A 15,232-nucleotide genomic window follows, 5' to 3' on the forward strand; every position below is an offset into this window, starting at 1 on the left:
TCTTGCTAATTAATTAGGAAGTTCTTTTCATTTTACAATATTTTTAATGCTGAATACGGTCCCAAATTCAAATATTTAGCCCTAATTGAAATATTTAGCCTATCAAGTAACTAGGGGTTAACAACTGATTTAAAAAAAAAAAGTAACTTGACATTTATAACCGCCTAAAGATAACTTTTTCACATCTGAATTTTGCTTTAACTAAAAGTACAATGCATGCATTTACTGGGATTAGTTTACTTCTAAGTTGCTATTTTTTTTCAAGGAACAAAAATGGTACTTCTATACAGTACTGTTTCCCGTCCTAATTTCTTCAGAGCAGTTTGAGATCGTACTACTGTTTCTCTGTCTTTGAGAATTCAGCAGATCAGTATCATAAGCACTTGCAAAAAAATTGGTCATCTATCCAAGTTGTTATCAGTTCTAGAGCCACCTAAAATACAGGTGTCAAACTCATGTCAACACGGCGGTTTCACGTGACGTATCAGGACTCTCCTTCACTAAATTGGGCGTGGTTGTTGCCAGCGTGTGATGCAGGCCGTGAGTTTGACAACTCTGACTTACAATATATATATAATATTCCGTTTTATGTTGTTAATAATTGCTGAGTGTACATGGCCCACAAGCTTTGCAGAGCTTTCTTATTACAAAATGAATTGGGTTGCACAGCACTGTCCTGGAAATAAATTGGTTCAGCTACCAAATTAAGCAATGTTATTGGGCAACTGAAATCTAGGACTGCTTTGGAAGTGCCATAGAAATTGTTAAAATGGTGATTATTAAAGTCAACATTTCTCTTTTCTAAAAATCAGATATTATCACAAGAATCAAAATATTATTAGAAATTGTCTTAACAATTCCTTTGTGATGTGCTGATCACAACATGAAAATTACTATAAGCAGTAATAGAAAAATGTAAAATATTTTTCATTTTTATATTAGTGTTTATGAAATGTGTAAGGCAATGCATAATAGTATGTTTCTGTACATTGCTAATTCTCCTTCTATTAAAGTGATCAATATTATTTCTCCCAAATTTCGTATGATTGAGCCAGCTGATACTCCTATAATATGCTGTATGTGAGAGAAAATACTTCAGGAGAGAGAAAAAAAGAATTATTAAGAATATAAAACTATTGAATTAAGCCTAGTCTATCAGAAAGATTACCATTGGATGCTAATGAGTATGTGCTATACTATCCTCTGACTGATTCTTGTATCATTGATATTAATATACATACCGTATATAATATCTATGGTGTGTGTGTGTGTGTGTGTGTGTGTGTGTGTATTCAAAATAAAGGAAGATGAATACAATGCTTTATTACACACTTTTGGTGTTGGGTGATAAAGATTTTTACAATCCACACATCTGAAATTTCTAAATGTATTAGATATTTTTTGCTATTTTAGAATTGGTTGAATTATATACAAACCAAATATTCTCATTTATCATATTAAACAATCTTAAAATAAAGAATGTGCATAGTTACACTGAATGGCATCCTAATAATTTCCTAAAAAGGAAAAGGAAATTAATACCTTTCAGATGATAAATAATTATCAAAGCTTCCACATTTACATTACATTTTATTGAATATTAAATAAATTGAATATGTACAGAGATACCTAAGGAAATTATATATTATTTTTTAGTATGCTGGTCTATATTGGGCTTTTGTTGGTTTTAAATAAAATATATGCAGCTTTTTATGTTCCAAACTATTGTAATTATTAACTTGGAGATGCATTATAATCTTGAATGTCTTGGTCTATTTTATTTTCATATGATTCTTTTTCTTTAATGAAAAAACTTTCTGCTAATTATACTGTTGCTATGCTTTTATTTGTAACACAAAGTTGACTTTAGAAACTATTTCAAAATTGAGCTAGTAAACTATTTGTTAGCATTTCTAACTGATTTGGGATAAGAAGATGTACACATTAATTCTGAAGTTATCTTCCCCATGAATTTCAAGAATACGATGTAATGTATCTTTATACATAAATGGGTATCTCCGGTGTGTTCATTTTGCAGGTTTTACCTGTTAAAACTAGTCATTAATTATCAAAGATATAGACACTTTCTACTTATGGGTTATGCCACTGCCTCTACTGAGGATTTTACTAAGAAGTAACAATGGCTTACTTTTTCACTAGCTCAAGGTTGGACTATTACTATACATGCTCTCCTTTTGAAGCTATCATTGGTTCAAAATAAGGGAGTTGCCACAGTATTGTGACATTGATTGCATGGTCACTGCATACTATAGGCTACAAATAAAAATTTAGTACATTTCAAAGTGCTTATTTTAACCTAAAAATTTTTTTAAATGGCGCGGGTTCTAGATATCTTCATTCTCTAACCAATGGAATATACCCATCCTATATATTTAATCAAATGGAAAATGCTTTGGGTTTCATTCTCCTTTACAATTTTGAAGGTAGATTCAGAAATAGAATTTCTCAGTAGCTATCCTATTATTTAAAATGCTTTTTCCTCAGAAATACAGATGGCTGCTCTTTTTTGTATTTTATGAAGACAGCTAAATTTGATTTGTAAGGCCTTCAAGATTTCATGGTTGGCTCACGTGTCATCATTTGGAAGGGTATATTTTTGGTTTTATTTTGCTTAGGATTGCTTCGTTATATTATTTTTTATGAATATAAACTACTGGGAATTTTTCAAAGATAACAGATACAGATCATGTAAATGAATAAAATGGACAACTTTAGGGGTATCTTAGTTTTAGAAATACATTTTTAAAAGCAAAAATGTACAATATGCCATAAATAACCTTGATTCTATGATTAAGGTATGATCATGGTATGATTCTGTTATACTCACAATCAAGGCCTTTCAAAAAATATTTATTACAATCGAAGACCAGTACAATTAAAAATACTGAAACAGTATCTATTTAAGATTCTAGAATAAAATAATGGCAAATAACAATAAAATCTATGTTAAAATTATAATTTGCACATGTTTATCAGCTGCACTTAAACAAGACCACGACCTAAGCTACAATGTAATATTAATCCTTAAATTGTAAACACTTATAGTTATTAAACATTAAAATATAATAGGATAATAATGTTAACAAATTTGATGCATTAATTGTATAAAATGGTTATAATGGATTATTCATTAAGTTCCAGAAATATTTAGTGCTGCTGTGCAGAATCTAACTATCTGTGCTATGTAACATCTTAAAGCAACCACTGAACATAAATGGTATCTGCACAAGAATACCTAGTAATTATTGAAAAAATAAAAATTGTTTGAATCTATATAAATAAAAATGTAGTTTGTTTGTTCAAAATCTCAAATCTCCAAATGTTCTTCACAGATTGCTTTGAAATTTTGACACAATGTTGCATTCGACTACACGCATGTTTTTATACACGTATATTATATAGATGTCACACCTGTGACAGGTAAAACATGCTTTTTTGTAAAAACATGCTTTTTTGAAAACCAGCGCCATCTGCTGGACGTAAAAGCAAGACACGCTGTACCATATCGTTCATTTCTTGAGTATAGTATATTTGGAACAGTTCGGCCTCTCTTCAGCTTCGTCCTGACGATCCCTTTATATGTGTGGCTGGGCTGCGGCTGCACCCTTTCCCCTTTCCGCCCCTCCTCCAACAAGCTTCGCCATTTCCACCAAGGGGAGCCGCAGCCTTTCGACCTCCCCCTCCCCTCTCTCTCCTCCCCTCCCACCAGGCCTTTGCTGTCTGCGGCGGGGCGGCACCTGCCCCATCCCTCGGTCCCCATCCCTCGGTCGCCTCCTCCCACCCTTAAACCGGCCTCCCCCCCTGCCCAGCCCAGTGGAGCTCCAGAGGAGGTGGAGGCGGAACGCCTCCTCAGCCCAGCCAGCTGCGTGCACTCTCCACCTCCCTCACAGGGAGCCAGCTACGGCATTGCCAAGGCGGCTCTGACAGGGCGGCGGCGGTGTCAGCCTGAGATACAGCGGGGCTGGGGCGGCTGCTGGGTGCCCCGTGAGGCGGCGACTGCAGCGGCGACGGCGTCTCTGGATGGGGCCTCGTCAGGAGCGGCTCCCTCCTCCTCCTTAGCGGACGCCGGCCGCTTCCTCTCACTACCACCGCTGAGGGAAGCCGGGTCGGGGGTGGTGCCCTCCTCCTCTTCCTCTCCTCCTCAGCTCGGCCAGGCTGGGCCTATTGGAGCATCCTCCGTGGCGGCTCTTGCAGGGGCCACCGTGGCTTACTTCCATGCGGGGGCGGGAGACTTGCACTCTGCCGGGAGACTTGCACTTTCTCTTTTCTTTCTTTTCCACTTAACCAGACTGGGCCACAGCAACGCGTGGCCGGGTACAGCTAGTGTCTTTATAAAAAAAGCAGCAAAAAAGGTTTGTACCTCTGCAGAATCATGAAGACAGAGTCCTTTAGTCAATGGTATCCCTTTATATTTGCCATCCAGACCTAAAAAATTATTTCTCATCAATTATTAGGAACACAAGAGTATGTAAACCTATGAATATTTTTAAAAAATTCTCTGTGGTTCAGGAATCTGTTGAAATTCACCAAAATGCATTTCCTGAATAGGAAAGATGAAACGTTTATGTTTAATATATACATAGTTATTTGTGCTTACTCACATATTCAATTACTCTCCTTAAATTTCTTAAGTATAGCACATCAAATATTAAAATATCTCACAATCACTTATATAAATCTTTGTGCTTTCTATTAAAATAAATTATATCAAAGTTAAAATAATACTTTGGACACTTGGGGGAGCACATGTGTTAGCTGAGAAATAGTTAACAAAATAATGTCAGTTGAAATCATTAACAATATTGCTATTTTCATTTCAGTAATAAAAAACAGCCATCTCAGATACATATAATTATTTTCATTTAATTATTATATAATATATACTATATTTGAAGCTAAACCTGGAGTTTTACCTTCTAAGGATTAGAAACCACATTCCAACTTTCAATTTCTACCTCCAATTTAGAAGTTCTCCTGGGAAGTATAGAATTGATTTTATAAATTTTCCTTTCTTCTTTATGCACTATATTTCAGGATATCATTCTTGACTGGAATTAATGCAGAGTTTCCTATTACATCTTAACTAATAATTATATTCCAGTTTATAATAAATAGAGAGAAAGCAGCACATTGATGATGTTACCTAGTTGGGTAATGCAACCACCAAGCTAACGGAATGCCAAAGATACTACAAATTATATGCTCAAATGTTTTATGAATCCGGCTTATTATTTCATTTAGTGAGATTAAATTAGAATTCCTTAGTTTAGGAATAGAAATAGAAGAAACACTATTTTGGTGTAAGCCAAACAAATAACCTGAACCCGAAGTTCCAGAGATGGCAGGACAAGGTCTCAACCCTAATTGGTAGGATTAATTTTTGGTATCTTGCATTAAAATAACAGTCTGAATTTTTTCTATGACCAATCTTATTTAATATTCTCTTCTTGTTGTTTCTTTCTCATATATGTGATTTCCCTGGCCATCTCTCCTGTTTTAGCATCATCACAGCCATATGTTTATGTACTATTTAGCCATTTTGTCTAAGTCAGTACTAAAGATCTAAGTTAATACTAAAGAATACAACTAAATAATTTTAATTCCATAAAATATATAATGCAATATATGTCATCTGCATAATGCTGCCAAAAGATATATCATCATTTTGGCTTATACCAGATGCCTGTGAATATAGTTTATATTTCCCCATTCAATAATTTGAAGCACGCAACAAGAGCAGTTTATAAAGGAAATTTTGATGGGTGGAATAAACCCAAAATCAATTTTTAAAAAGTATTTATTTTTGGTAACAATTACATTGCTAAGTTTGTCTTGCCAAAAAGTGCTGCTTCTCTTACCACTAGATAGACCAGGTTGCTCATTCAGCAGTATAATGTGAATAAAGCAATTTACTATAGTATTGGTGCACCTGTCATTGCTGGAGGGCAGATAGGCAAGTGATTCCAAGGGGAACTGATTTTTTTTCTTTTAGGCACTGAGTCAATTTCATATCCTAGGGCTACAAATTTGATTTGTAAGCTGTTATATTCCTGGTTGTATTGGACTTTAAAATATCATTTTTATAATCATAAGAGGAACATTTTTTTAAAAAAAAAATCTCTATAAATTCATCGTCTTTATAGATAATATTCTAATTTTCACAGAGTTATACAAGGTCAGTTTAGCTATGATCATTGATCACAGTGCATTCAAATTTAGGCCTAGACAAAAACTTTAATATAGTATCATTAGTGAAATATAATTTTGGGAGGTCAATTATATCTCCTGATTATCGATGTCTAAGAAGCAGTATTTGCCTAACTGGTGAGTTTTCTAAAAAATATTAAAATAGTTCACATATCCAAAATATTTTTGCTTAATTCCTTGGTAGTAGAAAATGTATACTCAGAGGATTTTTTTTAGTTTCTTAGGTAATTTTAATTACACTTTTTTTAAAAAAATACTGTTCAGAAAGCAGTAATTGGACATTAATATTTATAGGCCCCTAATTAATACAGGATATTTATAATTATGTAGCTGCATTCATATCTAGTCTTATGTGTAGAATATCTTACATATTTATAAAAAAATGTGTTAATAGAACTCAGATGCAATATGCTATAAGTCAAATAGTTATATTATAATTACAGGGTATATATTAATAATGCACTTTTCTTTTATTCTTCCCAATCAATGAACTTTATTCATTAATATGATTTGACAGAAAAGAATTAGAAAAGATTAATGTGGTAGGGGCAAGGGGTGCTCTGAAGTATGATAGATTTAAATAACTTGTTAGAATATTTAAATTTATTAGTGATGAAAGATCACCGACTAGTTCCGAGAGGTTACGAGTCCTTACTTCCATTATGGTGAAGTTAAATCTTTTCTAATACTGAACATTAACATTGGAAGCAAGGAATGAGATTTATGAATAGCAAAATTCCTTTAGTTAGAAGTGATTTTAAAAGTCAAAACTTTGGGAACTTAAAATATGGTTTTTCATTTAGAATATGTTAATAGTAAACCTTCATTAAATATATTAGCAATATGTCAGCATTCCAAAATCACTTGATTGAGTTGGGAATTATAGAAATTGAGTGAGTGAATGAATGAATTTCAGTTTGAATATTCTCTTTAGATGGCTTTTTTTAGAAGGAAGATAAAAGAAGCTGAGATTCTTGAATGGCATGGTATGTATGTGTGATATGCTAAAGTTGATCCTGATAATCTTAGATTTTATTTTCCCCCTCCTCACTGTATGTGGAAATATTGGGGAATGCATGTGTGAAAAAAATATTGTGAAAAGACTGTTGCAATTGTCTCTGTATGTGTGTGTATATGTAAACCTTTAATTGTTCCTGAGATCTAGTGAAGGTGATACAAATTTACAATGCCTTTATAAAACTCAATTACATTCTTTTATTCACATCAGAGAATGGCATTAAATCCACCGCAATTTTGATTTAAGCCTATAAGAAGCACAGATGAAAAATCTGATAGAGGACCAAAATTTTGGTTGCTAAATGATGTGGTTTATAAATGAGTCCCAATTTTATGATGTTATTTATTGTAATAGTGAGTGAAGTTAATAGTACAGTTAAGAAGATTATAAATGAATCATTTTCAGCCTAAGTGAATCTGGCTTCTCCAATTGACTTTGCTTGTCAGAAGCTAGCTGGAAAGGTCACAAACCACATTCATTAGATTACAAGAAGCTGCAACTGTGAGCTTAATGTGAGTTGATTGTCAAATCCTTCACTTGTCATCAAGTGATACATTGGAAGGGTACTGAAAAACTCATAATTTTCACTTTTCTGAGACTATTTGGGTCTACAAACCCATCATATTTTTAGGGCCTTTATTGCATTAATACCTTATACTTTAAATTCTCAGTGGATTTATTTAAAAAACCTAAAGCTTTAGTTTGCTATTTATTTTCTAAAAACTTTCTTATCAGTTTGCTGAGATGGAAAAGAAGGAAGTTTTAAAGTGCTACCCTGGTTAAACCTCAAAGAATCAAAAACATCTAATTAAAAGCATAAATAATATTCAAGGGTGATCACGATCCTCAAATATGCTGAACATTTTCCTGAACATCCTGAACATTTTCATTTTGAAAATTCAGTTAAGATACAATTATACTATTATACAGAGTAATGAATAATACTGAATAAATTTAGAGAATATAACTGATTAATATACAAACTGAAAATAGCCAGGGAAATGATTGAAGCCTGGGAAATGGACCTCTTGTCAGTTAACAGGAGTGCTGATTTATCACCAGCTTATCACTTACTCAGCAGTCAAGGAGTTGGCAGTACAAGGAAACAACAGCTAATGACTTACTGGCTGACCATCAACAAGTACCATATAAATCAATCATTTCCCTGGTTATTTTTGTGCCTGCTCATCCAACAATCTTAGTAGCTGGGAATTTGAATGTATGTCCTTGTTCATTGCAATGTGAGGCTACCAGTGAATTTGGATCTCCTCGTCTAATCACTCGCTTGTGTTCTTTCAATCTAGTATTTAGCTTCTTCTTCATCTGTTCTATATAGTCACAGGGGTAATCCATGTAGGGCATGGGTGTCAATTTCTCAATTTCAATTTCATTAAGGGCTGCATCAGGGTTATGTTTGACCTCAGGGGGCTGGGGTGGGTGTGGACAGGGTGGGCATGTCAGCTTGACATCACTTGTGCTAACAATTTATTGGCCAGCCATTAACATCCCAACAACAATTAAAAAGCCACACCCAACTACGCACCTTATAAATACCACATAAACACTGTGCATAGTGAGAGAGGTTTCCTGAGGATGATTTCTAGTATGAGTCTGAAAGCTCAGAAGACTAAACTTTTGGTCCCGGTGATCATCCCAGATTGTAACATTATCCTGGGACACATATATTTGCGTTCAGTCGTGAAGGTCCACATCCTGCTTCCTGGCCTTATTTATCCCCTATACTCTTATTTTCAAAAGTCAAAATTCAATGCCCACTTCCACAATCTTACTGAAGTCAGTTACTCTGAAACATATCTAGATAGGAGAACTTTGTTCATTTTATCTTTTCCTAGTCACATGAGAAAAGAAATGTGTACCCAGGCTGTGAGAATTCAGGGAGATATGGTAAGCAGAAATCTCTACTTGTGATTTTGGTTGTCCCTACTGATACTTCCTTGACAATTATTAGAACCTTAATCAGTTAAGGGGATATCTGAAAATGGGTGGGGAAAATAGGCTCGTAAGGGGGAGAGAATGAGAAAGGTTGAGAGTAAAAAAAACAGTTCAAGTATAGAGGAGAAATAATATGGCTTTGGACTAAAAAGAAATGCAGAGAGATAAATACGAGGACAGACAAGGAGCATGGTAGAGTTGGGGAAGATGGAGATTAATAGGAAGGAAAATACTGTCAGAGTACGCACAGTGTGACTATGTGAGACAACCCAGGAGCAAGAACATCAAACAGACATTTGTAATAATAAATAGTAGTTTATCTCTACAAAAGAATATATGTTCATGTACTAGGCAAAGGTCAAACAATAAATCAGTATTTACAGCATGGAAGCACATACGGAGAGAGAGATACGCCTCAACAGGGCCTCTCTTATAATCCAGTCTCTTAAAGTGGCAAGTCAAATAACCCTGCTGACTCATTACTATCATTGCATCATCATTACAGTATTGCAGCATTACATCAGCTGGTCAGCTATTAAATCACCATTACCCTGAACAAATACAAATGCTAAAGGATTTGAGAGAGAAGAGAAGTGCTAAGCCTAAATATTGGGAAGAAAGAAAGAATAAAGGTTAGGCATTGAGAACACAGAAAAAGTGAAGATAAATGACTGTAAGTGAAAAAGATTGGAGTGGACAGCAACACACTGTTCAGGCCCAGGTACATGGAAGAGAGTCTGTAAGCAGTGTTTTTAAGTATTTTTTTTTCCTGTCTGGCATTTGGGAGAAAGGGTTTTTTAGAACAAATTAAATATATTATTTAAAGGGGATCCTGTTCTTAAATTTACTAAGAACACAGCATTGGCACATTGGCAGCACAGCATTCATTAGTATCAGTTGAAGTACGTATTAAGCTATCAACAGCTCATGCATATCTGGCAGCATGTCAGCAGCATTTCAAATTGGGAGACAAGGATAGCAAGAAATGTATGTATAGCTTCTTAGTTATTAAGTTCAGGCTTGAGCTAGAATAATGGTAGTCAGAATGACCAAGAATAAGTAAGGAATTTCCTTCACTGCAAATATGTATCTGAAACCAGTTTTAAAAATTGTATCTGCCCTTGTGAATATTATGTGGTTAAGATCTTAAATATTTTATACTTATATTCAGACATTTTGAAGGAATCCTGAAATGATTTTCTGAATCAGATCAAAAGCTTATTCAGTCCAGAACTCCATTTTCCATAGTTGTCAAATGCGTAGAAATGTTGTATAAACTAGTTCTCAGAGACATTAAAAACATTCTACCTCTGATTCTGAACACACAAAACAAACCCTTCATAACAGAAAGGTATCTCCTTTGTTGTGCTTGGAGAGACTTCAAAATAATAGAGCACCATTAGGTAGCATACCAAATATAAATTGTTGGTCATTAATTCACATACCAATAAAAATTAGAACAAGGAACCTCATCACTAAGGGATGCAGTCATAAGGACATAGTCCCATGGCTATTCTGATTTATAAGAGCAGTTCTGTCAGTCCCAGTTTGTGTTACGTAAATCCTGCACAGTCAGGATTGCCATTTGTGACTTCCTGTTGGAGGCCAGCAGTGAAAGTCATAAATAACAATCACATGACTGCAAGATGCTGTGATCTCATATTTGTAAGCAGATTGTCAAGCGCCTGAATTTATCATCATAAGGTTGCTGCTACGGTCTCAATTATGAGAATCCATCATAAGTCCATCTCATTTAGCACTATTGTAACTTTGAATAGTCACTGTTAATCAAGGATTACTTATACTACATCAGGAATGTCAAACTTTTATTTCATTGAAGACCACATTAGGATTGTCTTTGACCTTTGAGTGGGTGTGGCTGGGGTGGACGTGGCCAGCTTGACATCCTGCAGCTCTCTACCAGTGGAAACTGAGCCCAGCAGTTTCTGTGCACCCCTCCTGTGCTCCGTTTTCAGCTGTGACAACCTCCTGCAGTCCTCTGTCCATGAAAACAGAGCCAGGAACATCTTCCCAAGATCCATTTTTGCTGGCAGAGGGCTGCAGGAGGCTGTTGCAGCTGAAAATAGAGCTTGGGAGAACTGCACAGGGCTCTCTTGAGCTCCATTTTCACTGGTAGAAGCACCACGGACCAGTCCTCTGTTTCCAGAGCAACTCTTCGGGCCAGATCTAAGCACCTCATGGGCCAGTTTGACTATATATTCTGACCAAATCAGGGTAATTTTAGTTAAACATTTTATCTTGGAATCCTAGTTATTCATTAACACTAGATGTTTGATCTCTCCAATGCTTGCTGGGGTTAAAAAAAAAAGGAAATAAAGAAATGTTCTTCTGAATAAGAAAATGATACATTATGGATTATTTTCAGAGATTCTTACTTGATTTTTAAATCGGAAGTAGTGGGTTGATATTGTTTTTAAATAGTCAGGTCTTAATTTTGAAAATAAATTGGAGTTCTTCGCTATTTAACAATTGATGTATCTTGAGTTCAGAACTACCCTGTGCGTGATAACATCTGTTCTTCCTTTGTTTATTATGACAGTCATCATATTTTTTACCAAATAATTATTTTTTTTCAGTCAGAAGACATTCAGATGCAGGTACTCCTTGACTCACAACTGTTCAGCAACCATTTAAAATTACAATTATGCTGAATAAATGGTGGTTACAACTGATCCTTGAAGTTTCAGCTGTCCCAGTACCCCTGCAGTCATTACAATCTAGACACTGGGCAATTTATGACAAGTTGGTTTCTGGCAAAAATGCCAAAAATTGTACTCATGTCATCACAGGATGCTGCAAACAGCTATAAATGGTTGCCAAGTGCCAAAATGCAATCATGTGTCTGTGGAGGGCGGCCATCAGAACTCTGAAACCAGGTCATAAGTAGCTTTGGGAAGGTCCATCATACACTTGGAGCAATTGCTAAGCTTCTAGTCATGTTGTAAAATACCTATAGCTTGATATCATACTGATCAAATAATAAAGACTTTTCTATTTCAGTTTCAGTTGCATCTGAATTATATTCTTTGTTTTCATATAACAATGTTACTGGATGTGATAAATTTAATGCTTAATTAAATATTTTAATTAAGTAAAATATTTTATTTTCATAATAAATTATTACTTTTTTCATAATAAATTATTATTTATAATATATCATCATCATCATCATCATCATCATCATCATCATTTTAAAAGAGTCTTAAAGTCAGCCACATTTGCCTGGATTTGGCTTACTTAAATTATACAGATTTTCTAAGGTACTTTAGATTAGATCATCATTATTTTATGAGATACTATACATAGGCATTTGAATATTTTTTTCCTCCCAGAGCCTACCAACTGTGCTTTTGTGAGAATTTTATGTACTGACATTTTACTAGTGCCCTTCACTCTGAAGTGCTTTCTTGTAAATGTCAGGGAACACTCAATGTAACAATTCCTATTTCTTGAATAGATGCAATATCTCTTCTTGCAAAAATGAGCTCCAGAAAGCACACTTTGACTTGAGTCTGCATTGTGAACAGAAAATTCAGTAGAAAATAGAGGAAAATGTAGACATGTTATCTACAATGGTTACATTGGATTCAAAGACCCTGCTTCTGCAGTATGCTTAACCAGGCTATAAGAGAGAGGCTAAGCATACTGTACAAACTATGTAAACTGCACAAATGAATCCCTACAAGAATTAAAATTAATCCAAACACCTCTGGTCTAACTATGGGTCTAATTTCCACATGCCATAGAAACTATTTGCTGGAGTTCGTTGTCTCTCTTTACCCTTGAGATTGTGATGGCATTATAGAAAACTGTCTATAAGAGATACAGTAAATTTGGCTTATTTCACCTTCCTTGCTGGGAAACCCCCACCCCCAAAAGGTGAAAAGGGGAGAGCAAGACCTCCTTGTTGCCCATCACACAACCACAATTTTTAAAAAATTATAGCTATTGATTAAAAAATATTTCATTCACCAAAAGGACAAACAATGACAGTTTCTCAGGCTCCTTTATAGCAGCTGGAGTAACTAAAAATCTTGTATGTGACATATTCAGATATCTTACTTCATGTGCTTCTAGTTCTCAGGGATCAGTGTATTGATGGGAGCAGGGAGTGGTTTGGTTATCTGAACAAGCAGAGAATTCTTCTTACATGAAGGTTGTAATCCTATACTTAATTATCTGAGAAGATTTCATTGAATTCAATGAAATTTATTTCTGAACTATGCTATAAGTTTTTCTATATTCCATTCTAAAAATATCATTGTTTAGTCTCATTGTTTCCAGTGGAATGAAATGCAACTAATTTAATGTGGATTGCAAACTAAGTTTATAATCATTTTAAAAAATTATATTGCAGTTCTAACAATGTTTAATTATTAGTAGTCAAACAAACTACATTAATAGTTCCCCAAAGCTTATCAGAGGTCTGCCTGAAATACTTTCGAAGCAGCCTGAGATCTACATTTTTAATTTATTTCATTTTATTTTGTAATAAATAGTAAAATATAGTCATGTATATGAACTTCAGTTAATGTTTCTGCTTTGTTGATCTCAGTGCTATATTATATTACAGATTATAATTGTGAATATGTATGTGTGTATACATTGGCTAATTTGAATCTGCCTTTATTATAGATTAAGCTACGTGGATCATGCAGAAGATCTGGCTTCCAAATTACTCCAGTGTTTCCCCAAAAACAGATTGTCAGCACAGGCAGCTTTGAGCCATGACTACTTCAGTGATCTTCCTCCCCGGCTATGGGAGCTAACTGATAGTGAGTACACCAAAACATCTACATAAAAAATGAGTTTTCTGTATGAAAGAGAAAAAGAAAGAAAGAGTGACAAATGAGGAAAAATTGGTTTTTCTCTTCCTCTTCTGTTGTTGAGCCAGTAAATAATTATATTTAATTATGCATGTGATTAAGAGAATTATACGGGATGCCATAAAGAGAAAGGGAGAGAATTTAAATTTACATATTTAGAGCTTTTTTACTTTATAACTTCCATTACTTTTTTAAGCAGCTTCCAAAACAATACTCTAATGTTGGATTCTCAAACGCTACTTCTGTTTTTATTTCTGGAATAATAGTTTCCAAAATAGCTAAGAAAGGCAAAGCAGAAATTAGGTTAATATCTAAGATTATTCACTTATTTATTGAGATGCCATCACATTGGCTTATTGTTGTCTACCTGCCACCCCCAGGACTAAGATGGAATATTTGATGTGGGCCAGGACAATTTGTGCTTTGATTCCCTGGGATTGGTTCTGTTTGGAGGAAGGATATCTGGGATAGTACTCAAAAAGAACCTAGAAAAGTTTGGGATGGGGTGGGGTAATCTTGGGAAGTGAGGTATTTTGGGGCTGGATAGATTTACCAACAGTGTTTGTCTCTTGCAAATGGATTTTAGGTTTGGTACTAGCCAAGATTCCAGGGAGAGGAAGTGGGTTGACAGTTGTCATCCACAAGTTGCGTTGGTTTTCAAAAGTTCTCTTGCAGACCATTTGGGAAGTTTCTTGGTTGAAGATAAGCTGTAAGGAACAGTTGGGATTGCTACTGATAGACTGTCCTACTGTTGCCTAGCTTCATCCTAGCCTGAGCTGTTGGATTCCATTGCTGGACTGCCAATAGGTTGATGGTAATCAGGATTTACAATTTGCCAGCCTGATGATGTTGGTAGAAATCGAGGCACTCAGGAATATGTGACAACTATAGGGCAACTACACATGTGTCCCAAGTCATAATAAGCTGAACATAAATTGGGGGCTGCATGTTAGATCAGATTTTTGTCTCAGGGCAGTTGTGTCTTATCTCTAAGATATTGTTATTAATCTGTTGTCAGTTCACTCACTAGTTGTTTTTTGGCTTAGCTGGGGTGAAATAACACTTTGCATTGGGTGCCTGAAAGACATGGGTTGGTTTCAGAGGGACCTTATGATTTTCTCTGAAGATCTAAATGGCAATTCTACCTGAGACATGAATTGCAACTGGAATAAGAGAATGGCAGAAG

At 35.0% G+C, this 15,232-nt stretch overlaps 1 protein-coding gene across 3 annotated transcripts in view; it reads left to right on the plus strand.

The window, feature by feature from the left end:
* CDK14 (cyclin dependent kinase 14) overlaps positions 1-15,232 on the plus strand; it is a 263,591-nt gene that overhangs the window by 184,795 nt on the left and 63,564 nt on the right. For all 3 annotated transcript variants that reach the window (XR_014176838.1, XM_081971698.1, XM_081971699.1), the window contains one exon: positions 13,856-13,995. Coding sequence is in view for 2 of the 3 variants with exons in the window: in XM_081971698.1 (XP_081827824.1) it covers positions 13,856-13,995 (140 nt within the window). In the remaining variant the exon portion in view is untranslated. The remainder of the gene's footprint in view (positions 1-13,855; positions 13,996-15,232) is intronic.

This window comes from Natrix helvetica, assembly GCF_964273705.1.
Source record: "Natrix helvetica genome assembly, chromosome: Z".
NCBI classification, from domain to species: domain Eukaryota; kingdom Metazoa; phylum Chordata; class Lepidosauria; order Squamata; family Natricidae; genus Natrix; species Natrix helvetica.